The sequence below is a fragment of the Leucoraja erinacea genome, chromosome 28 (genome assembly GCF_028641065.1).
Source record: "Leucoraja erinacea ecotype New England chromosome 28, Leri_hhj_1, whole genome shotgun sequence".
Lineage (NCBI taxonomy): Eukaryota > Metazoa > Chordata > Chondrichthyes > Rajiformes > Rajidae > Leucoraja > Leucoraja erinaceus.
The window spans coordinates 9,191,243-9,215,945 of NC_073404.1; the positions used below are offsets into that span (position 1 = coordinate 9,191,243).

Consider the following 24,703-nt stretch of genomic DNA (forward strand, 5'->3'; position numbering starts at 1 on the left):
GTCAGCATCCTCTGCAGGGCAAATATCCCCCAGCATGAAGGATGTGACATTCTCAACTGGCTGCGGTTAAACATAATCAGACTGTCAATTCTAGGATTGATCCCAGCTCTCTAAGTTAGAGAACTCCAGGAGGACAGAGAAAACATTTCAAAGACGTTCTCAAAGTCTGTTTGATGAAGTGTAACATTCTCACCGATTCCTGGGAATCCCAGGCCCAGCGATGGTTCAAAATGGTGAGGGAGCATCCGGGGAAGGCGCTGGGCACTGAGAGCCTCCGCAAATGGAGCACAAGGAGGCCAAGTGCAAACCGCAGATGGAGCTCACAACATCCCAACCACTCGCTCCATCAAACACCTCCTACCCCAACTGTGGCAGAATCTCCAGATCCCACACTGGAACCACATAACTGGAATGGAAGCAAGTAGTGGTTGGATCTCAAGAGACTGCACAAGGCCATGCATTCTTAAAGGAAATCTATCAATTCATTGGCATTGCGGTATGATCTTAAATAGTACTGCAAGAGGAATTCTTGATCTTTGCCTCACAGCTACTTTCAATTTCAGTTTGAGTACGGTGACGAATTTAGAGTATTCCATTAGAAAACAGTGGACTGTATCTCAGAGCCACGCGGAGTAAACTGTGGCTTCACCTGGATGACTCCAAGAATAGAAGCTAGTCATATAATAACAGATTTGCATTTTGGGTACATTGAATTACAATAAGGTTAACGTGTGCTCGTTTTTAGTGTCTTTTTATACAGTATTGCAGAGGGTTATAGAGTCATATAATCAGAGCATAGTACAGCACAGATTCATGCCTTGCAGCCCATACCAACATTTTTGTTACAATAATCCATTTGCCTGAAAAAGACACAAAGTGCTAAAGTAACCCAGTGGCTCTGGAGGACGTAGATAGGTGACGTTTCAGGTCGGGACCCTTCTTTTTTGGTAATCCAACATCTGCAGTTCCTTGCGACGACGTAATCCATTTGCCTGCTTTTGCTCCATATTCCTCTCTATCTCACCTGTCTAAGTGTCTGTCAAAATGTTTTTTAATTGGAGTGATTGTTTATGACTCCAGGGGTGGCACGGTGGTGCAGAGGTGGGGCTACTGCCTTACAGTGCCAGAGACCCGGGTCATGACCACAGTCTGTACAGAGTTTGTACGTTCTCCCCGTGACCTGCGTGGGTTTCCTCCGAGAGCTCCCACACTCCAGAGGCGTACAGGTTTGTAGGTTAATTGGCTTGGTGTAAATGTAAAAAATTGTCCCTAGAGTGTGTAGGGTAGTGTTAATGTGCAGGGATCGTTGGCCGGTGTAGACTCCGTGGGCCGAAGGACCCGTTTCCTCGCCGCATCTCAAAATTAAAGTAAAACTAAACTTCAGGTAGACAAAAATGCTGGAGAAACTCAGCGGGTGAGGCAGCATCTATGGAGCGAAGGAAATAGGCAACGTTTCTGGTCGAAACCCTTCTTCTGGCAGCAAGTTCTAGATATGATCACAATGAATGGCGGTGGTGGCTGAAGTGCCGAATGGCATCCTCCTGCACCTATTTTCTATGTTTCTATATCAGTCGCTCTCTGTGCAAAAAAAAATTCTCTCATAGTTTTCCTACCACCAAGCAAATGCTGAGCAGTCAGTAATTATCTGGCTTATTCCTTCTGCCTTTCTTAAATAGACAAGCAACATAAGCTATCATCCAGTCTTATAACACCTCACCCATGGCTAACAAAGATGCAGAGATCTCCATCAGTGCCCTGGCCATCTCCTGCGACGCTTCCCACAGAAACTTGGGATATATCTCAGCCGGCCCTGAGGATTTGCCAACCCTAACGCGTAGCGTGATATTTAACACAAAAGATAGACACAAAGTGATGGAGTCATTCAGCGGGTCTGGCAGCATCTCTGGAGGAAAAGGATGGGTGACGTTTCAGGTCAGGACGCTTCTTCAGAATGAAGAAGGAGTCTGTGTGCTGAAGTAAAGAAAGAATTCCATTGTCCTATCAGGGACACATGACAATAAACTCACTTGAACTTGAACGTGAAAAAGCCCCGACCTAAAACATCATCCATCCTTTTTCTCCAGAGATGCTGCCTGATCCGTTGAGTTACTCCGGCACTTTGTGTCTATCTTTGGTATAAACCAGCTTCTGCAGTTTGTTGTTTCTACATGCTATTTAACACCTACTTCCTGTTTCAAAATGTCTACATACCCCTCCCTGAACTCACTATCTATCATCTCCATCTCCTTGGTGAATATAGATAAGTAGTATTCATTCACGACCTTGACCACAGGACCTGGCTGTACACATAGTCCACCGCTCTGGTTCTTAAGAGGATCCTGGCTACCCTCTTCCTCCAGAAATACTCATATAATGTCTTGTGATTTTGTGTCTAGGATACCTCTTTTCCGTTTTTTGCCCTCATCATTTATTTTGCCATAACTACATACTCTATATTCTTCAAGAGCATCCCCAGATTCCAGTCGCACATTTAATTTAGTTTAGAGATACAGCGTGGAAACAGGCCCTTCACCCACCGATACGCATTGACCAGTGATCCCCGCACATTAACACTACCCTACACACAACAGGGAGAATTTTACATTTACACCATGCCGATTAACCTACAAATTTGTACATCATTGGAATGTGGGAGGAAACCGAATATTTCGGAGAAAACCCACGCAGGTCACGGGGAGAAAGTACAACTCTATACAGACAAGCACCCATAGCCAGGATCGAACCCGAGTCTCTGGCGCTGTAAGGCAGAACCGCCCATTTTTTCCCTGATCAAACCTTCAATAATATTATCATCCAAAGTTCCCTAATCTTGCCAACTTTGCCTTTCACCCTTATTGTATCATGCTGGCCCTGAACTACTTTTTATCTAAGTGATACTAACTCGCTTTTAAAAGACTCTCTTTTGTTGCTTTCCCCAAAAGCATCTGCTCTGTCTATTTTTGCCAGGTTATCTCAGATGCTATTGAACCCATCCCCAATTTAAGAGCTTAACTTAAGGACCAACTTCTCCCGTTCCTTAACTACTTTGAAGCTTTACAGAATTATGTTCACTGACACTTCCACCACCTGCACAATTTCATTTCCCAAGTTAAGGTCAAGTACTGCCCGTCTCTAGAAGAGCAATCTAAATATTGTCTGAAAAGTCTTGCTTCAACGTACTGCTCAAATTCCACTCCATCTATGCATCCCCCACTAAGGCAATCCCAATCAATATTGGGAAAGTTCAAAATTCTCCACTGCCATGACTTTCTTGCCTTTCCACCTTTCTCTGATTAGTTTACATATCTATTTAGTTTAGATTAATGAGTCAGCATGGAACCAGGCACCCAAACCTGGAGAGAAGGAATGAGTGATGTTCTGAGTCGAGAAGAAGAGTCTGAAGAAGAGTCTCGACCCGAAACGTCACCCATTCTTTCTCTCCAGAGATGCTGCCTGTCCCGCTGAGTTACTCCAGCTTTTTGTGTCTAACTTAGTGTTGTGTATGTTGTTGGGATGAAGCTATTCTTGAACTTGGTGGTCGGTTTTCAGACTCCTGTATCTTCTGCCTGATGGTCGGAGCGAAATGAAAGCGTGGCCAAGGTGATGTTGGTTGCTTTTCCAAGATGGAGTGGAATGGTGGGGAGTTCAATGGCTCCATAGGGCTGCTTCACTGAGCTTTCTCCAGCATTTTGCTTGGTCTGTGTGATGGATGAGCTACATTCAGAACTCTAGAATTTGCGGTCTTCAGAGAGCTCAAAACCAAGCTTTGCCTTCCCCACGTCTTTCTATGATGCATCTGAGAGGGTAGAGTCAAATTTCCTTAGTCTCCTGAGCGGGTAGAGGTGTTGGTGTGTTATCTTGGCTGTCACTTGGATTTGATAGCAGTTTCCCAACCTTGTCAAATTAAATTAAACCTTCTCGAGTAGTTGAGCAAACCTCCCTACAAGGATATTGCCCAGTTTAGCTGCAGCCCATCCATGTTGTATAGATCCCACCTATCCCAGAAGCAATCCAACACTTTAATCATATGTTTATCTATCCTGTCCCCTTATCACTCCCCTCACTAGCACATGTCATTGGGAGTAATCTTCAGATTATGACCCTAAAGGTAATGCCATCTTCCTTACTCCCGAAACTCACTCTGCAGGAGCACCTCATCCCGCTTGGTAGGTTCTCAAAGGAGAGACTATTCCTGCTGGTTACACAAGGTTAGGATAAAGTTCTTAATGCAGACCAGGGGGTTGTTCCTGTGCTGTTCTGTTCCACGCTCTATGTTGTAACAGGAGAAAAGTTGGCAGAGGAGAGAGAATGTGTGGGAGGAGAGACTGAAAACAAAAGGTACTATTATAATATTTAAGAGACATTAGGGCAAGTACAAGGATAGGATATGTTTAGAGGGTTAAGGGCCACACGCAGGCAAGTAGAACTAGTGTAGATGGGGCCTGTTGCTTGGCATGGGCAAGTCGGGCTGAAGGGTCTTGTTCCATGCTGTGTGACTATGACTAGGGCTCTAAATGCAGATTGAAGAATGAGGTAGACAGTGAGAAATAAACAAGGAAAGAGCAGGAAGTGGAGAACATATGAGAAAATAGTAAAGGGCCACGTCATCATGTGTCCGCACAGCCGTCTGGAGTGCGTGACATCACCTGAATACCCAGTTTATGATATTTATGGTGATTTTCTAAAATGTTCCAGTTTCTTGAGTGGTGCTAGCAATTGGGAAAACTGCAGATGCAATGCCCCTATTCAAAAAAAGAGGTGAATGAAAAGTAGCAAGCTGCTGACCAAATTAATCTGTGGGAAGGAACTGCAGATACTGGTTTAAATTATAGATAGGCACAAAATGCAGGAGTAACTCAGCGGGACCGGCAGCATCTCTGGAGAGAAGGAATGGATGATGTTTCAGCCTGAAGAAGGGTCTCGACCCGAAACGTCACCCTGTCCCACTTGGCCGTCATTTACGTGACAGGCCGGTGGCGCGCGATACCGCACGCAGCTTCACACTCCTCTACGCTGCTCCATGCGTCCGTCCCGTGCTACCCACACGCTACCAGGTCGCGGAAATGACGTGTAAATGACGACCAAGTGGGACAAGCCCTTAAGCACCGTGCTCTGTGAAGAGAGAGGGAGACTGCGATTGGACAAGGGACTGTGTACTATTGACAGTCCATTAATTGCTTTTAGAGCAATCAAAATTGCAAGCATGGAATAGAAAGACAGGATATATATCCTCTGGAGGGATATGCCTCGCTCTGAATGCCCCACTGGTTTTAATGCATAGAGCCTATTACTGAAGTGGTACTTCCTGTTTAATGAGGTAGGGCAGTCTTGACAAGTGTAAACGTTGTACTGCTTCCGCCACTTAGCATAATATTTTTAAAAGCAGCATTGATTTTTCACTTTGCTAAAGCTTCTATAGGAGTGCAAGGAATGTGGGAGTCCACTTAGGATGAAAATCAAGAGGGCAAAAAGAGGACAAGAGATATCCTTGACAGATAAGGCAAAGGAGAATCCTAAGGGATTTATCAATATATTTAGAAGAGTCCCCACCAGCCACGATTACTCATACACCAGTTCTATCCTACACACCAGGGAGACATTAATAGAAACCAATTAACCTATAAAACCTGCACATCTTTGGAATGTGGGAGGAAACAGCAGCGCCCGATGGAAACCCCCACGGTGAAAGGGAGAATGTGCAAACTCCACATAGACAGCACCCGAGATCGGGATGGAACCCGGGTGTCTGACACTATAGGGCAGCAACTCTACCGCTGCGCCACCTTGCCGCCCATCTTGACAACCCCACCAGACACTGTCTAACGTTGGTTTATAGGAATCAGCAAAACTAGTCTCTGTGCAATAATTCAAAATACAGAGCACGGTGCTTCATGATACTTTTCCCCAACTGGTTTTTTTTTTTGTTTTTTTTTTTTTTTGTTTATTTTATTAGAAGTTAATACAGTACAAAACAATACAGTGGAACCTAATTTTAGGTGCCAACTATGTCATACCGTAATCCATTCTATGTACAACCTCTAGTTTTATGTTATGAGAAGGAAGTAAGCAAGACAAGAAAAAGAAAACAATAGAAAGAAGAAAAAGTGGAAAAATAGATGGTAGAGAATAGAAAAACGTGAAGTGTGTATATAAAAAAGAAAAAAAAAGAAAAAGTGGAAAGTAGAAATAGAAGAAGAGGCCCCTTAAAAGAGAATTTTTCAAATCTGTATTCGGAGATGTAGATCTATCCGCGTCATGAACTGAAATCAGCAATCTTTACGGTACCGCTGCATCACATGATTCCAAAAAGTCGATGAAAGGAGACCAACTCCTTAAGAATTGGTCATATTTATCTATTAGTCGGAGTCTCATTTCTTCAAGGCGTGCTATGTCCATCATATTCCTAATCCACATTTTAACAGTTGGTATGGTTGTATTTTTCCAAAATTTAAGTATCAATTTCTTTCCAATTATTAACAATTATTAACCCATAATTAAAAAAAACATTTTGGTCTTTATTTAAATTGGTATCTTCTCCTATTATTCCAAATATAATCCATTTCCCTAACTGGTGCTTGACATAAACACAAAGTAAATTTGTGCACGTCTAATCTCTTGATCTCAGTTAAAGCCCTTTCTCATTAGAAACTCGACAGATCATCCGTACTTTATTTGTTCCTGTTTATTCCTATTCCTGAAAGGAATTACTCAAAAAATATCCCTAAACAAATGGCCCTTTTAAGTCTTCGTGTTCAAGTTCCTCCACTATTGGTAGAACACCCCAAGATATTAAGATGTGAGATTCCTTTCCTAAACCTGTCCCCCCCCCCCCCCCCCCCCTCTTCCTTTAAGAAATTATCTCACCTCTCCTGATATCTCATCATCTAGCTCAGTGTCAGACCTTATGACAGATGCATGGTAGAAAACTTCCTATCAGGATGCATCACAACTTGGTGTGGCAATTTTGCTGCCCAAGAATGCAAGTAATTGCAGAGTTATGGATGTAGTTGTGGAACACACAAAACAGCCTCCCATCTCCCCCAAGCAACTACACCATGCTGCCTCAGGAAAGGAAAAAATATAGTCAAGGACCATTTATCAAGGACCAAGGAGCCGGCCAGTCCCTCATTATCCCTCTCCCATCAGGCTGAATGGACAAAAGAGAGCACTTACCACCAGATTCAATAGCAGCTTCTTTCCTGCTACAATCGGACACTTGAACAGACCTCTCGCATGCTAAGGATGTACTTTAGACTTTAGAGATACCACGTGGAAACAGGCCCTTGGCCCACCAAGCCGCACCGACCAACAATCAACTGTACTCTAGCACTATCCTACACACAAGGCACAATTTACAGAAGACAATTGGCCTACAAACCTGTATATCTTTGGAGCGTGGGAGGAAACTGAAGCACCCGGAGAAAACCCATGCGGTTATGGGGAGAATGAATGGTTTGATTGTACAGATAGATGTATGGTATAATTTACCTGGGTAGCACACACTGTATCTCATTGCAGGCAACAATAAACCACATACCAACTAGAGAGCAGTCCTGACCTCCCATCTTGCTCATTGAAGACCTTTAAACTATCTTTAATCTAGATCTTTTATCTTGCACAAAACATTACATCATTTAACCTGTAGCTGTACACTGGACAGCCTGATTGGAATCATGTAGTCTTTTTGCTGATTGGATAGCACGCAATAAAAATCTTTTCACTGGACCCCAGTACACCTGACAAAAATACACTAAACTAAACTAAACAAGTTGTATTAGCAGGTGCAGTTCATATTGAAGTGTTGTTGCCTGGACTCACACTGCTTCAGTGGGTGAATGTCAGCTCACTCTTTCAATTTGAATAGATCCATGATGGTCGCAAGCTCATCTTCCCCACAAAACTGAGGGAGGGAGGGAGGGAGACGGAGTCAGATGTGCATTTGGTAGCTTCAGCGTTAAACCTGGTGCTACAATCTCAGTGGTTTCTTCTCTGGGAGTGTGGATAGGGTCATCGATTCATACAGCGTGTAAACAGGCCCTTTGGCCCAACCTGCCCATAGCGGTCAATATCTCCCGTCTACACTAGTCCCACCTGCCTTTTGGCCCATATCCCTCTAAACCCGTACTATCCATGTAGCTGTCTAAATGTTTCTTAAACGTTGCGATCTCAGATTTTAGTTTTAGTTTAGTTTAGACATACAGCACGGAAACAGGCCCTTCAGCCCACCGAGTCTGCACCGACCAGCAATATGCTCACACTAAAACTCTCCTACACACACTAGGGACATTTTATACATGCACCAAGCCAATTAACCTACAAACCTGTACGTCTTTGGAGTGTGGGAGGAAACCGAAGATCTCAGAGAAAACCCACGCGGTCACAGGGAGAACGTACAAACTCCGTAAAGAATGCACCTATAGCCGAGATCGAACCCGGGTCTCTGGCGCCGTAAGGCAGCAACTCTACCGCTGCGCCACCGTGCCGCACTAGTGTTGATGCAGGTGTTGATTTGGCGGAGGGTGGAATTTTTTCAGCACATTGACTGGGTGTGGGGAGTTAATGCACCTCTTTTGCAACATTCACACACATTCCCCTGTGTAATGATATCCCTGCGCTTTAACTTTCCCATGGGGATGTTCGCAGGTCAAGAGTTAGTTGGGAATTGACTCCAAGCTCAGCTGGGGGGGGGAGGAGCCGGGTTGTTAATTTCCTTCTGGATTTGTAACGTTAAAAATAAAATTCCCTCTAATCTATGCAAGTAGCTGCCTGAGATAATAGCAAGTGAATTGCCACTGGATATTATCTGCACTTAACATCACTGACAACTGAAAGTAATCTGCTGGGAATTAATGTTGAGGCATTTCTCTGCTTCCTTTTTGTGTGTGTGTCAGGGAGAGGGGGAGAGAGGGAGAGAGGGAGAGAGGGAGAGAGGGAGAGAGGGAGAGGAAAGACTGTGTGGAGTGTATATTGGTTCTCTGCATGGTGAACTGTGCACACTGCATGGTGTATCTGTGTTTAGTGCCTATGTATGGGTGTGTGCATATGTACAAGGCATACTTACGATAGACTTATTTCCCCCAGGTAAAACAAGAAATGTTTTGGGATTCCTCTGTGTTGTGAAAGATGCCGCTGATATGCATAGCGTTTCTGTTTGTCTACTTTTTTTTAGTTTAGTTTAGAGATACAGCATGGAAACGGCCTTTCGGCCCGCCAAGTCCGCGCTGACCTGCGAACCCCGCACATTAACACTATCCCACACACACTGGGGACCATTTACATTCATACCGAGCCAATTAACCCACAAACCTGTAGGTCTTTGGAATGTGGGAGGAAACCAAAAATCTCGGGGAAAACCCACACGGTCACAGGGAGAACGTACAAACTCCGTACAGACAGCACCCGTAGTTGGGATTGAACCCGGGTCTCTGGCGCTGTAAGGCAGCAACTCTACTGCTGCCCCACTGTGCTGCCTTTTTAAAAAATAATTTGTAATTATGGTCGTCTAGTAGTGTAATACGTAATACTGTATATGATTGATACTGAGTGTCCCTGTGACCCCTCTCACACACTGTGACCTTGCAGGTACGACCCCTACAGCAAAGTGTTCTCCCGCGAGTACTACGATCACGAGCAGATGCAGGCAATCAGAAAGGAAGCCATTGCGACGGCAGCGAAGGCAAAGACGTGGGGACTGATCCTTGGAACTCTTGGACGGCAAGGCTCCCCGAAGATCATGGAGGTACGACAAGTTAATGTGTTACACCCTGGTGGGATTAGGACATCGGCTTAACCAGCTGCCATCTTCAGTTCTTTCCAAAGTTACCAGAACGGAGAAGGTGTGGTTGAGTTTGACAACAGAGTGTCAATGTTCAGTTGTGAGAGGTTGTTTACCAGACGTTACATATGGAAGGTTGAGGGGATGATTTGCTTGGAGGATTTTTCAGGATTTTGAAAGAAAATTTTGGGAGAAAAACAGGACATTGATTTAAGGCGAGAGAGAAAGATTTAATAGGAACCAGAGGGATAACCTTTTCACACAAAGGGTGGTGGGTGGATGGAACAAACTGCTGGAAGAGGTAGTTGAAGCAGGTACTATCATAACTTTTTTTTTTTTTTTTTTTTTTTTTTTTCCAATTCAATTCAACTTTAATGTCATTGCACAAATACGAGTATGGGTACAACGAAATGCAGTTTAGCGTCAGTCCGTAGTATAGTGCAATATAGAAATAAAAATAAAAATACAGAATAATCAAACAATAATCGAACAATGTGGACGGAGAGACTGGAGAGGTCTATCGGCGGGACTCCGAGTTCAGCAATGTGATGGTATTATTGTAGAAGCTGTTCCTCATCCTACTGGTACGAGACCTGAGGCTCCTGTACCGCCTCCCTGATGGGAGGAGGGCAAACAGTCCATGGTTTTAAGAAACATTGAGACGTGTACATGGATAGGACAGGTTTGGAGGGATATAGGCCAAACGCAGGCAGGTGTGACTAGTGTAGATGCGGCATGTTGACCAATGTGGGCAAGTTGGGCCGAAGGGCCTGTTTCCACACTGTAAGACTCTATGAATCTATTAATTAATAATCAAAAAGTCAGAAACATTTCCTGTTACTGAGAGAATCTTAAGCCAAGGGAACTGGACCATCAAAGTCAGCCATTCAAGAATGAAGGTCTGAAACTCTTCTACACACAAAGGGGAGTGAAACTGAGGAACTCTCCCCCATAACAAGCAGCAGATGGAAGCTCAGTAATAAATGACACCTGGGTTTGGTCGCTTCTCGCTGGAGGAAGAGATGAAAGGGAGAACGTACGCGGATACTGATCATCAGCCATGGTCTAATTGAGTGTTGTACAGGCTTGAAGGGCTGATTGGCCTGCTGTTCCGACAATCTGAGGAATGGTCACATGGTCATCCAGCATGTCGGCCACAGAGCTTTGACCTGGTACAGAGAACAACACAGCCACCTCAGCCACCACCCCGAGACCTGAGGATCGATGCTGACAGCTCACCTGTGCAACATATTTCTGGAGGCAGCGACAATCATCGATGCAGAGCAGATTTCAAACGCTCTTCCCTTAACATTAAATGGCAAGTTAGAAATTGTAAAGAAGAATTGTTCACGTTTCACAGAGAAGTGATTAAAAATTAGAAAGAAGGCGATTTCCTCAATAGCAATTCAATATGTTCCTGACCAGAATCTATAATTGCTTCAGCGTGTCGAAGTGTTCAGGCTGCATTTAAAGCACATCAAGACAGATTTGTATGTTCCTTCATCTCTAAAGGTCTCAGATGCTCTGTCCATCAGTTCCGGGTTGCAGGCTGCTTCAGTTCCCCTTCCCAATCCCACAGCAACGTGCCCTTGGCCTCCTCCGCTGCCAGAGTGAGGTCACAGCACCACATCTTCCTTTGGGTAGCCTGCAACCCAATGGCATGAACGTTACATTGTAGTTTTAGTTTTACTTCAGTTTAGAGATGCAACATGGAAACAGGCCCACAAAGTCCATATCAACCATTGATCACTCGTTCACACTAGTTCAATGTTATCCCACTTCCTCATCCCCTCTCTACACACTAGGGGCAATTAACCTACAAACCCGCACGTCTTTGGGATGTGGGAGGAGACTTGAGGGAGAACTTGCAAACTCCACACAGACAGCAGATGAGGTCAGGATCGAATCGGGTCTCTGCCGCTGTGAGGCAGCAGGTTGACCAGCTGCGCCACTCTGCTGAACTTGAATTCACATGAATTTAAACAAATTCTCCAATGTAATTTAATGTAATTTAATATTTCAATTTCAATTAACCCCACCACCCATTCTCATCCACCCACTTACCCTGCTACCATCCCCCCACACACCTAACTTTCAGCTCCTCCTCCACTGCCCAGTATATTTCCCATCCTCCAACCACGTACTGTATCCCTACCGCACTCCCAGGTTTCCTATTTTTCTTCCCCTCCCACATTCCCATCCATCAACCATTCCTCCAACTGGTTCTACCTTTCATTCCACACTTTACTTTCTTACCAGATTCCACCATCAGACCCATTTGTCTTCTCCGCTGATCGCCTCCAGCTTTGGTTTCTCGTTACATCCTTCTCTCCACCACCGACCTCACCTGCCAACCCGCCCTCCTCACCAGGATCCACCTATCACATGCACCACCCCTTCACTCCTTCTGCCAGCTATCTCCCATGGTCTCCATCAGTCTGAAGAAGGGTTCCAATCCAAAAACATCATCTGTCCATCTCCCTCTCCAGATACTCCCCAACCCTCTGAGTTCCTCCAGCACCTTATTTATTTTTTGTTCAAGATTTCAGCATTCACCGTCGCTTGTGAATCTTCTGTCCTGACCACATGTCTTGAATTTGTTTCGTTTTAGTTTAGAGATACAGTGCGGAAACAGTTGCACTTCGGGCCACCGAGTCCATGCCGAGCAGCGATCCCCGCACACTAACACTATCCCACATGCACTAGACACAATTCACACTTTCACCAAGCCAATTAGCCTGCAAACCTGTACATCTTTGGCGTGTGGGAGGAAACCGGAGCACCCAGGAAAACCCACACAGGTCATGGGGAGAACATACAAACTCCATACAGACAGCACCCATAGTCAGGATGGAACCCGGGTCTCTGGTGCTGTAAGGCAGCAACTCTACCTCTGCTCCAGCGTGCCGCCCTTAGGCCTGGATCTACAAGGGTCTTCCATTGACTCATACCCACCCCCTTCCAGCAGCCACAGTCAGATGACAAACACACTGTGCAGGGATACACAGGTAAGGGTCACTTTCCTGACTGATCTACCCTTGTATCCCATCGTCAGATGATGCGGGGCACCGATGTTTTATTTTTGGAGTGCATCCAAATAGCTGGGATCCTATTCCTGATTCACACACTCTGGCTGTCAGTTTGAGTCTTGGCAGAGACAGGCAGCTGCCAGCACGCCAGTTTCAAGGCAGATGCCAAATTCTCCATACAATCAAATGTATGTAGAATATATACATTGGGATCCGTCTGTTCTGCACAAGACCTGGCCAACTGGAGCAAAGGGGTTTATTAATAGCCCCGCTATGTGCCTCATCTTTCAAGGAGCGGCTCTGCTCTCAGGCCTCGGATTTTCGCTCTGTGTTAGAGTGGGATTGATCTCAGAGAAAGGTCAGTCAGCACCAAGGAGATCTCTCCTCCGTCGGTTTACCTTTGTACTGTTGCCAATACAGAAAGCCCACCAGGTGTTGCCTTCAGGGTGAAACACCAGGAGAGATACTAAACCATCTGCAGCATCTGTCGTATCTGCATGCTTTCAAGAGACCCAGTCGGTCTAAAGATACAATGTTTGTTCTGCTGCCTGCTTCAACAGAGCAGCGGTGTGTTTATGACCACAAGATTCATTTTCCCAACATCCATCGAGCACATTGGCCCTCCTTGTGAACTTGCTCATCCAAAAATGGCCACATGTTCCACAACTCAAATCCCCTCGCTCAATACCACAGCAGCACATTCTTATATTCTGCTTGGGTAGCTTCTAACCCAAAGGTATGAACAATTTATTCTCCAATGTCAGATAACTACATAACCCCTCACCCCTCTACCCATTTTCCCTTCTCCCCCCATATAACCTATCCCATTCTTCCCCTTACCTCCCCTGGGCCCTACCTGGACTCACACTCGCCCCCTCTCCTTCCACCTACATTCCTTCCTCTAGCTTCACAATTTGAAACTCGCCAATCCTTTTGTCTCACACCTTGTGTCTTTTAATATCTGGCCTTTGTCCAACCATCAGCCTATCAAATAACCCTCCTCACTTTGAGCGACACAGTGGCGCAGCGGTAGAGTTGCTGCCTTACAGCGCCAGAGTCCCGGGTTCAATACAGACTATGGCTACTGCCTGTACGGAGTTTGTACGTTCTCCCTGTGACCACGTGGGTTTTCTCCGGACACTGGTTTCCTCCCACATTCCAAAGACGTACAGGTTTGTAGGTTAATTGGCATCTGTAAGTTCTAAATTGTCCCTAGTGTGTAGGATAGTGCTAGTATGCGTTTTTTACTGATCAACACGCACTGGATGGGCCAAAGGGCCTGTGTCCACACTGTGTCTCTAAACTCTAAACTATACACCTGAGTCGCCATGCTCTGTCCTGCCCCTCCTCTCTTCCAACTTTCTTTCCACCATCCCCTCCCTCCTACAATCAGTCTGAAATAGGGTCCTGACGTAAATCATCGCTAGGATAGTGCTTGTGTATGGTTAATCGAAGGTCGGCGCAAATTGGTAAAAGCTCATTGGAGATATGCAGAATTTCCTTTGCGTCTTGAGGAAGTGGAGGGGTTGGTGTGCCTTCATAGCTGTATCTTCAATGTGGTTGGTTCACGACTGATATTTGGTAATGTTTAAGGCTGGAACCTAAAGCTCTCAACCTCCCAAATGTGGACAAATGGGACTAGGCATGTTGGTCGGCATGGACAGGTAGGGCCAAAGGGCCTCTTTACGTGCTGTCTGTCTCCAAGCTATTCCCTTGTTCGCAGCCAAAGCCCACAAAATGCCCAGGCAGCAGCTTGATTTAACTTAGCCCTTTTAACAAAGTCAAACTGTCTGAGACATTTCATGGAATCATAAGGTGAGTATTGACGATGATCAAGGGACGAGCAAATGAGAAGAATGATTAGCTCATCTGTGTTTTGTAGCCATGGAAGGGAGAAATATTAACCATGGTCCTGTGAGCTTGTTGCTCAGGACATAGAAATGGGAGTACCTGTGGTCACTCAATTATATTAACAGTGGGTATATAGTTGCAACTTGTTGCAAGGGAACAGATTCAAGGAACTGACTGGGAGAACAGAAAAAGACTCACCCGTCCGTTGTCACAACTCAAATTTCTTGGCAAGAGAGAGAACAAAAACAATACTTATCTCGGTATGTGCGGAGCCCGTCATACAGAAGCGCACCTCTCTCTCTGCTTCAGTCCATGGCACTGATCGCGATGCAGCCCGTCGGTGAACCACTCTCATCAGTACTACCTCGTGGCTTACCGGCGCCTGCCTTTACACTGGCAGAAATCAACCGTTGAATAAACCGCCACTAGGTCCTGGCTAATAGCAACGCTTCCAAATTCAACCGATGGCAGGAGCCCAGGTCCGAGCAAGGCCCCTCACCTTTTTGGAAACACAGCGCTACTGGCCACAGACTGTTCACGGGCAAATCTCTTAAGGGCCTGTCCCACTATACGGGTTTACCCAAGAGATCTCCCGAGTTTTTAAAAAATCGAACTCGTGGTAAGCATGTAGAATGTACGTAGCGGGTACATCGGAGCTCGGGATGTCTCTTAGCGGCTTGTAACGCTAACGGCAGGTTCTCGGGAAACGCGGTAAGCTCGTGAACTTTTTTCAACATGTTGAAAAATGTCCACGAGAGCCCCGAGTACCTACGAGCGGCTGTTACCGTAATTCTCCGAGTTCGAATCAGGGGAAACTCGGGAGAACTCTTGAAATACCTCGTACAGTGGGACAGGCCCTTTACCATGCAACTTCTTCTTGGTGCGGTTAAAAACTTCAGGAAATAGTACAGCACAGAACCAGTTGACCCAATGAGTGTGTCTGGATCTATTGAAGAGCAGTCCAGTTGGTGCCATTGCAGCTTTCACTTCCTGCATGCACTCGTCCAATTCCCTTTCAAATCCTGCTCCATCTAAACCATTTGTTCTGAGAAAATATCCTTCCTTTTGGAGCCTCCAGTTCTTTTACTATTTACTGTGAACGTGTGACCTCTTGTCATCAGCCCGTCAGTCACTGAAAACAAATTAAAGCACAGCAGAAATAGGAAACGGCTATTCAGCACCGCACGCCTGCTCTGGTGTGTGAGTGTGTATGTGTGCGTGCATGCATGTGTCCGTGCATGCATATGTGCACGAGTGTGAGTGTGCATGCGCGAACATGGATCTGTGTGTGCGTATGTACATGCTCATGCCTGTGTGTATCTGTGTATGCGTGCTAATGCATGTGCGTGTGTGTGTGTGTGTGTGCATGTGCGTATGCAAGTTTGGTGGTCAGGATATACACGGGCAGCAGACGGGATCATTCCATGTGCAGGCAGTCCCCAGGTTATAACAGGATTGCGTTCCAGAGAACTAGAGTGTGACTAATGAGACGAGCATAGATGTATATTGGTCGGCATGGACGAGATGGGCCTGTTTTTCTACTGTATGACTCTCCAGCCCAAATCGGTATGACTCTGTTCATAACCCAAACTGTCCGTAAATCGGAAATGAAGACCAGCAGCCGCGAGGAGACAGCAAGGGCAAACTCTTCTAAATTCTCCAATTAGGTCCGCAAAGTGGGACAGCCCCTTTAATTCACTTCTGTGTAGATGTTATACAGCAGTACAGTAAATAGGTGGGTTTAAAGGCGATGTGGAAACAGGGCCATGGAGAGTTTAAAAGGATTTTGGTAAATGGTGTCCCATTGAGTTTAAAAGGACTGCAGGAACGGGACCCTGGTCAGTTTAATGGAGATGCAGAAAGGTAGAAGCAGGTGAAGTAAACGCCAAACAAATGGGATATCTGAATAATCAGGAACGGATTATCAGTCTTTCACTGTCATAACACATTGCTAACGGGAGAACGCAGCAACTCAATGTCCGTCTCATTGCCATTGGCACACCACTCCATCGTAGTATCGACAAGAGTGTTTGATTGTCATTTGTACAGAAACAGAACAACATTCTTGCATCCAGCACCACAACCGTTTGTAAACCCAACAGGTAATATGATAAAGAAACATTAAAAAAAAGTTCAATAACTAAAAGATTAAAGGGCGGTCACAGTGGTTGCAGCGGTAGAGTTGCTGTCTTACAGCGAATGCAGAGCCCGATGGCAGGAGTAAAATGAGAGCATGGCCAGGGTGGTGTGAGTCCTTGATGATACTGGCTGTCATTTTTCAGGCAGTGACTCCTGTAGATCCCTTCAATGGTGGGGTGATCAGCATCCATGAGTACTGGGCAGTGTCCACCTCTTTTTATAATCTCCTTTGTTCCTGGGCATTCGAGTTATCAAACCAAGCTATGATACAACCGTAAAGGTGAGGTTTTTTAGCAGTTCTGCAGACTATTCATCGACATACCAAACCTCCTCAATCGAAGTAGAGGCATTGATGGCCTTTTTTTTGGTCGCATCAATGTGCTGGGTCCAGGACACGTCTTCAGAGATAGGTTCACCCAGGAACGTGAAGTTGTTGACTCTCTCTACCATCGACCCGTCAATGGAGCGAGGTTGTGAATACTCAGCCTCCCTCTTCTACAATCAACAATCAGTTGCTTGGTTTTACTGATGTTGGGAACAAGCTTGTTGTTCTGGCACCATCCAATGCAACAATCAATCGCCCTCTCCTACTCTGGCTCATCATTATCATATTCATCCAACAACCGACCAAGGAGAAAGGTTTGAGATCGGAATGAATGAGCAAGCTCTTTCAAAGGGCCAGCATCGGCACAGTGGGCTGAATGGCATCCTTCTACACAATATCATTTCTTTATAAGACCCTTTGGGAAAAGTCATTGCATCTGTCACCAACAGGATGTATAATTTGAAAAATCGGATAACCTTTATCACAAACCCTACAGGGAATGTAAGTTCTAAATTATGCTCCACATCCAAGATGTATTGCAATTCTACACATTTTGTACGTATAATATGAGAAACTGCACAATACAGTCGCGGCACAATAGCTGTTTATGAAATGGAAATAATCATTTTTCTAATCTCTGATTTCTGTTATGAAATGCGATTTTCCCTCCCTCCCCAAGGGATACATTTTAAAACCCATTCATTAGCTCGGATATAAGCTTGTGAATCTTTAATGGAATTGATATGTCTTTTTTTTTTAAATTCTGGCTGCATTCTGCCTGACTAGACTTAATGACTAGTCTGTGTGAGTCTGCACGCCCATTTATTCCAAGCTTCATTTAGCCACTCACCCAGGAGCTCGAAGCAGCCAAACAATTAGCAGCAGCCTAAATACTTCTATTCAAAAACTCACATTGAGGGGGAAAGCGGGGAGGGTGGAAATCAGTCAGCTCATCGCTCATTAAAAGAGCTCAATAGAGAGATGGCTTTCATTCCACGTTGTCGCTTTGATAATTCTGCAATTAATTTTTCCCTTATTATTTATGAAGCAAGGCTGCATTGAAGTGACCTCTTCAAAGTTTCCCATTTGCTCTCTCTCTCTCTCTCTCTCTCTCTCTCTCTCTCTCTCTCTCTCTCTCTCTCTCTCTCTCTCTCTCTCTCTCTCTCTCTCTCTCTCTCTCTCTCTCTCTCTCTCTCTCTCTCCTCTCTCTCCATCTCTCTCCATCTCTATCTCTCTCCGTCTCTCTCTCCCTCTCACTCTCTCCCTCTCTCTCTTTCTCTCACTTCCTCTCTCTCTCTCCTCTCACTCTCACTCACTCTCTCTTGATACAGAGGACAAGGCAGACAAAGGGCTTTTTCTGGTGAATTATTCGAATGGGGTTTTCTCACTGTCTCTCTGTCTATCTCTCTCTCTCTCCCTCTCTCCCTCTTTCTCTCTCTCTCCTCCCTCTCTCCCTCTTTCTCCCCTCTTTCTCTCTCTCTCCCCCCCCCCCCCCCCCCCAACACGTCCTGTCCATAATGCAAGGACGTCTTCCCTCTGCTATTAATTGCTGCTGCTTCGAATATTTGACAAAGACCGAGTGAGTCCCGGAGATATGCTTGATGAATTGTAAACACATTAATAAGAAGCAGCCATCTTAATGGGCGAGCTCACATCAGTTCAGTAGGAAAGACTTGTGGCTGGCTTTCGGAGGCCCAAAGTGTTTTACAGCCAATGAAGTTGCTTTGAAGTGATGCCACTGATGTGATATAGGCCGTTTCACAAAGAGAAATGTGTAATGCACAGGTCATCCTTTGTTCTTGAGTAAAACACAAAGAGTTGAAGTAACTCAGCGGGTCATGGAGGTAACGGACAGGCGATATTTTGGGTCACCACCCTTCTTCAGCCTGACCCAAAATGTCGCCTGTCCTTTCCCGCCTCAGACGCTGCCTGACCCGCTGAGTTCCTTGAGTACTTTGCGTTTTGTTTGAGATTCCAGCATTCTCTATTTCCTTGTGCCTTCATCCTTTAGTTTAGTTTAGTTTTAGAGAAACAGCACGGAAACAGGCTCGTCGGCCCACCGAGTCCGCGCCGACCAGCGATCCCCGTACACTAGCACTATCCTACACACTAGGGACAATTTACAATCTCTTCAGAAGCCAATTAACGTACAAACCTGTACGTCTTCGGAGTGTGGGAGGAAACCGGAGCACCCAGAGAAAACCCACGCGGTCATGGGGAGAACGTACAAATCCGTACAGACAGCGCCCATAGTCAGGATTAACCCGGGTCTCTGACGCTGTAAGGTGGCAACTCTACCGCTGACCACCGTGCCACCCCTTGCTGTTGTTCTTATTATCTTGGTTGGCCGTTACACCAGAGGGATCCACCCTCCACCTCTTTCAGCAGAACCATACGATCTTTGGTATGTACTGGTCTGCCTGAAAGCTGGCATCCTCACTGTGAAGTGCCAGCATCCACTTTGTAAGCGAGATCTGACCTGCTCTCCTCTGATTCACAGCTGCCATCACTCCCTCAGAGAGGACCACAGGGTCCAGGTACCGTCCACCACTGGTCATTGAGAGGCTGAGTCTGGCGGGGCCACCCCTCAAACAAGGACTATCACCCCACGGGGCCACATTAAATGGCAATGCTGTCATGTGTAAAGAAAAAGCTACAGTAAGCGCTAACACTTGAGGCACTTGAGAGGTTTGCTTCTCTCATCACAGCTCACAACTCTGCTGAAGATAGACACAAAGTGCTGGAGTCTCAACCGTCAGCATCTGTGGAGAAAAATAATAGGTGTCGTTTCGGGTCGGAAATCCTGAAACTTCACCTATTTTTTTCACTCCAGAGATGCTGCCTGACCCACTGAGTTACTCCAGCATTTTGTGTCTATCTTCAGTATAAACCAGCATCTGCAATTCCTTCTTTCATAACTCATGCTGGCTGTTCTCTGCACCCTTTGCAACAAATGCATGTGTAAAGGTTGCTAAGCCCACTCCTGGCCACAGACCACCGCCATGGATTCTCTACCCAGTTATTTTAAATCCTTCAAAAGGAGATGGAATATTCACAAGGAAAATTGTCCACCGATGAAACTTTGTGATGTTGCTCCCAAGTGTAAGTTTAGCTACAACACCCAACCTTGTATCAATCCTAATCTTAAACAGATCCAAATACCATTTATACAATGGTATAGGGACACGCTGATCTGTTCTGTATTCATGCCTTCTATATTCTGTTGTGCTGAAGCAAAGCAATAATTTCATTGTTCTATCTGGGACACATGACAATAAACTCCCTTGAATCTTGAACTCAGTTGCATTTATCATAATTCCATCCTTGTTTTAATATCCCCTCCCCACCCCCGTGACCTCGCCTCTCCCGGTCTCTGGAATCACCCCAGGCTCTTCAGCTTTTCCAGTTCACAGTTTTCCCCACACATCTTGAATTTTCAACATTGTTCCCTCAGCTGTCCAGACATCTCTGCATGTGGCCTGATATGTAGTCTTGTTCCATGATTTCCTGAGAATCATCGTATTTTAGCTGATTAAAATCGAAAATACACTGCTAAAGGCCACTAAACAAAAATCACTTTTTATTTTCATTCTGGTAAAACTCCATTGCCAAGAAATTGGATTGCATGTATTTTCAGTGTGCTAAAGTGTGACTGGGATTAGCCCTGATGTTCAATTGTACACCCTGCAAAAACAGGGTCCTCTCAGCAGAGATCTTAGTTCTTTAGTGAGGTGCAATCATCAGGAGATGCAAAGAGGTTGTGGCAAGCTGTTCAAATTAATTGGATCAGGGATTAATTTGTCCCTGATAATCAATGTAGATGGACCGGCACCATATTATGTGTCATCTGTGCTGTCCCACCTGATTATTGTTTTACTACGCTGACGTTAAAAATGGTAGCATGGAGCAGGTGATGAGGTTGTGCTAGGGATGTGTATTTGCAGGTTCCTTTTGACTCTATGTCAGGGAGTCCAGTTCCTGCCCCTTTTGCTCCATTGGAAGTTGAGGTTGTGGATCCTGACAAAGACATCCTCTAAATAGTCATCATCTTCCTCCTGGTTCTCTGCTCCTTCTACTCTCCAGGCTCAGGGGCTCTTTGCTCTACTCCCTCCAGCAACACCCACTGTCTTCTAATGTCAGGGGGGGTACAGCAAATAGCAGACAAGGAAGTAACAGGCACCAGGTGCCCACTGCAACCTCCCCTCACACTTGAGCGGCTAACGGGAACTCATCTTCAGCTGACGTGTGGTCTTGGTGCAGTTCCCCTTATAACTGAGCTCGGCTAATGTTAGTAGAGAGGGAGGTAGTGAATAGACTTGGTCCCCCAGAATCCATCCCTCTGGGCAGTAGGAGATATCACGTCAGGCAGCGTGGACTCTTTCAGGGCGTATCTTGAAAACTCCACCTTGAGGGAGTGGACACCCTTCCAGTTGATGTAAACATCCAGGCAATTAATCTTATGAACACATGAGTGCTGTCAGTGGCTGCATATACTCACAGGAAGTCTGCAATGCTGAGGGACTTCAACTCCTAATATGAGCAGAAGCTGGTGAGACAAGGCAGTCTGAAGAAGGGTTTCGGCCCGAAACGTTACCCATTTCCTTCGCTCCATAGATGCTGCTGCACTCGCTGAGTTTCTCCAGCATTTTTGTGTACCTTCTATTTTCCAACATCTGCAGTTCCTTCTTGACCAACGATCTGCTGTGGTTGTTTGGAAGAAAATCCTAGGGCAAGGAAATGTAGTGAGAGTAGGTGTGATCTTGACTTGCCTAAAGGCACTTTGCCCCTGGACATCTCATTTCCTCCCTGTCCCTGTCTGAATCACCAATCATTCTCACAGCAGAGTGCTACAAGAGGTGTAATTGAGGAACTCAGTGAATGATCATCTCTGTAGCTAAATGCCACGGAGAAAACATATCCTGTGTTACTTTTAGCACACTCCTGGATTTGAGAAGTATTCGAGCAGCTATCTGAAATGTAAAAGCAAGGAACTGCAGATGCTGGTTTACACAAAAGGACACAAAGTGTTGGAGTAACTCAGCGGATCATGCGGCATCTCCGGAGAACGTGGATAGGTGACATTTCGACTTTTTCCTTCACAGATGCTATTTGACTACTGAGTTTCACTGAATCTTGTTGTTAACAGATCTCCTGATACTAGCAGAATGACTCTTTAAATGATGAGACAAATAACAAACGGATATTAGTATTTGTTGATTATTAGTTTTGGTGCTAGATAATCAAATCAGATAATATTATACATGAATACAATCAGGCAAACACAAGTACTACAAGTACAAAAAACACCAGAGTGCAGAATATATTCTAGAATAGACAAGACTAAGTTGGACCCATTGGGTCCCATGTTCACACGGGAGGGCTGGTCCCCCAACACAATATTTCACCTCTCCACCAATTTTCAATATTGGTGGCCACTGGGGGAGGGGGCTTTCTGGAGTGCTAGTATGGGTTTTGTGGGCTGAAGAGACTGGTTTCCAGAGGGCTAGTATGGACATTGTGGGCCACATGGATTCTTGGGGTGGCAGCTCAGTCACTCAAGCTTGATGTGCTGGCAGCTCACTCACGGCTGGTGGGCTGGCAGTTGACTCACGGCTATTCCTTGAAATTCCATTTCAAGCAGGATGCAAGGTCACCGAATGCAAGTGCAGTTTCCGACCACTTCAAGCAGGGTGCAAGACAACCAAATTCAAGTGCAGTTTCCGACCACTTCAAGCAGGGTGCAAGGCCACCACATTCAAATGCAGTTTCATACCATTTCAAGCAGAGTGAAACCACCATAAAACCACACAAAACACCACATAAACATCACACTCACAGTTCAGTAGACATTCAGTGTGTTCAGTTGATTCACAGCTCAGATAGAGTCGTGACCTATCCCACCCCACCTTGCAGAGGCTGAGCCACACTTCCGGGTTTTATAATCCTTGCCCCCTCCCACCGGAAGGGGCGTGGCCTTCATGGTGTGATTGACAGGAGAGAGATTCTCAACATTTTTTAAACACTAATAACACTTTTATTTTTCATTGATGGGAAGAATCCTGTGCACCTGATGAGCGGAGGGGGACTGAGTAAGATGGCCAAAAATTACAGCCGGAAGTGGTAGTGTTTTACCTAAAATCAATATACAGTGCAAGCAGGAAGTTGTCAAGTTTAGACTTTGAATCATGTGCTTTATTTCAAACCAACCACCTACAACTATTTGCTAGTGCATTATTATTGCTATCACTGGCTTCAGTTTAGTTTACAAGTTTTAGTTTAGAGCTATCATAGGGTTTTATACAACACAGTGACAGGCCCCTTGGCCCACCTTGTCCATGCCAAACAAGTTGGCCACTGGACTAGTTCCATCTGACAGCTTTTGGCCGAGGCCTATAAATCTTTCCTATCCAATCTTATGTCCAATCATGCACTTTGAAGACCAGAGGATAGTCCAACTATCGGTGGATTTTTAAAAATATAACTGAAAATAGCTGCTGAACAGTAATAAAAACGAAAGCAACATCCTCAATCCAAATAGAATAAAAAGGACGACAAAAAATCCAAGGGCTGTTTATCCATTAAAGGCACTGTAAACTACAAAGACCTGAAACGCCGTCTGTTTGTTCCCTGCACGGGTGCTGCTTGACCTGCTGTGTTCCTCCAGCACTGTTTTTAGATGAGCATCTTGATAGGAATAAATGGGATGGGCTGAAGGGCCCTGTTTCCGTGCTGTGTGACACTCCATGACTCAAATAGTTGCAACTATAACTGCAATTGCTTGGGTTCCTTTAACAAGTTTTTCGGAGTTGGATCTCGATTGCCAAGGCTGGGCTAAATTCAACTGCTTTGCACTCATTTCATGCAATGCTTTTGGAGGCATGTATTAAGATGCATGCAGTATTATATCCCACAACCCTAACCTGCCGCTCGCTGTTCATTCATGAGCTTGGAAACTCATGGCTAAGGCTGTTAGAAAATCTTGGATTGCGAGAGTAGTTTTAGTGACATTTCCCAGGGGTATCATGGAGCAGAATTAAACACCAAATAACACAAAGTGTTGAGGAGCAGCAATGAGCAGCCGTGCCAGAAGAGAATTGCTGATTTTAAAACCTGCTCTGCTTCTTTCCAATTAAAGACATATAGACATTATCGATGAAACACTCACTCTTGAGGTAATTAATCAAGTTGTTTCCATGCAGAATGTGATCAGCGTTGATCCACTTAAAAGGCGGTGTGAGAACTAACTGCCCTGCTGCCTTTCCTGCGAGGAGCTTCTCAATTTTTATTGCAAACCCTAAAAGAGAGCTATGGCCATGCAAAGGCAAACTCCCTGCTCTCTGCCTCAGCCAACTATCTCAACTGAACACCATCCTTATTGCCCATGTATTGGATTTTTTATTTGCCCCTCAGGGTGAGATTACTGATTTAATCTTGTGGCTTGTGGACAGAATAATTTTTTGTTGTTTTATTGGTTACAGAAATGGAGAAAATAACAGCATTGTGGATTTCAGCAATGAACCCAGGGAAGGAAAGCTTTATTGCCACACTGTTAGTACAGTACCTGTAATTTCCAGCCTATTAAAG

General features: G+C 45.2%; 1 protein-coding gene across 3 annotated transcripts in view; it reads left to right on the forward strand.

Annotated features, from left to right (window-relative positions):
- The window catches only part of dph1 (diphthamide biosynthesis 1), a 650,424-nt gene that overhangs the window by 476,705 nt on the left and 149,016 nt on the right, over positions 1-24,703 (forward strand). For all 3 annotated transcript variants that reach the window (XM_055657653.1, XM_055657652.1, XM_055657651.1), the window contains exon 8: positions 9,583-9,739. In XM_055657653.1, the coding sequence (XP_055513628.1) occupies positions 9,583-9,739 (157 nt within the window). The remainder of the gene's footprint in view (positions 1-9,582; positions 9,740-24,703) is intronic.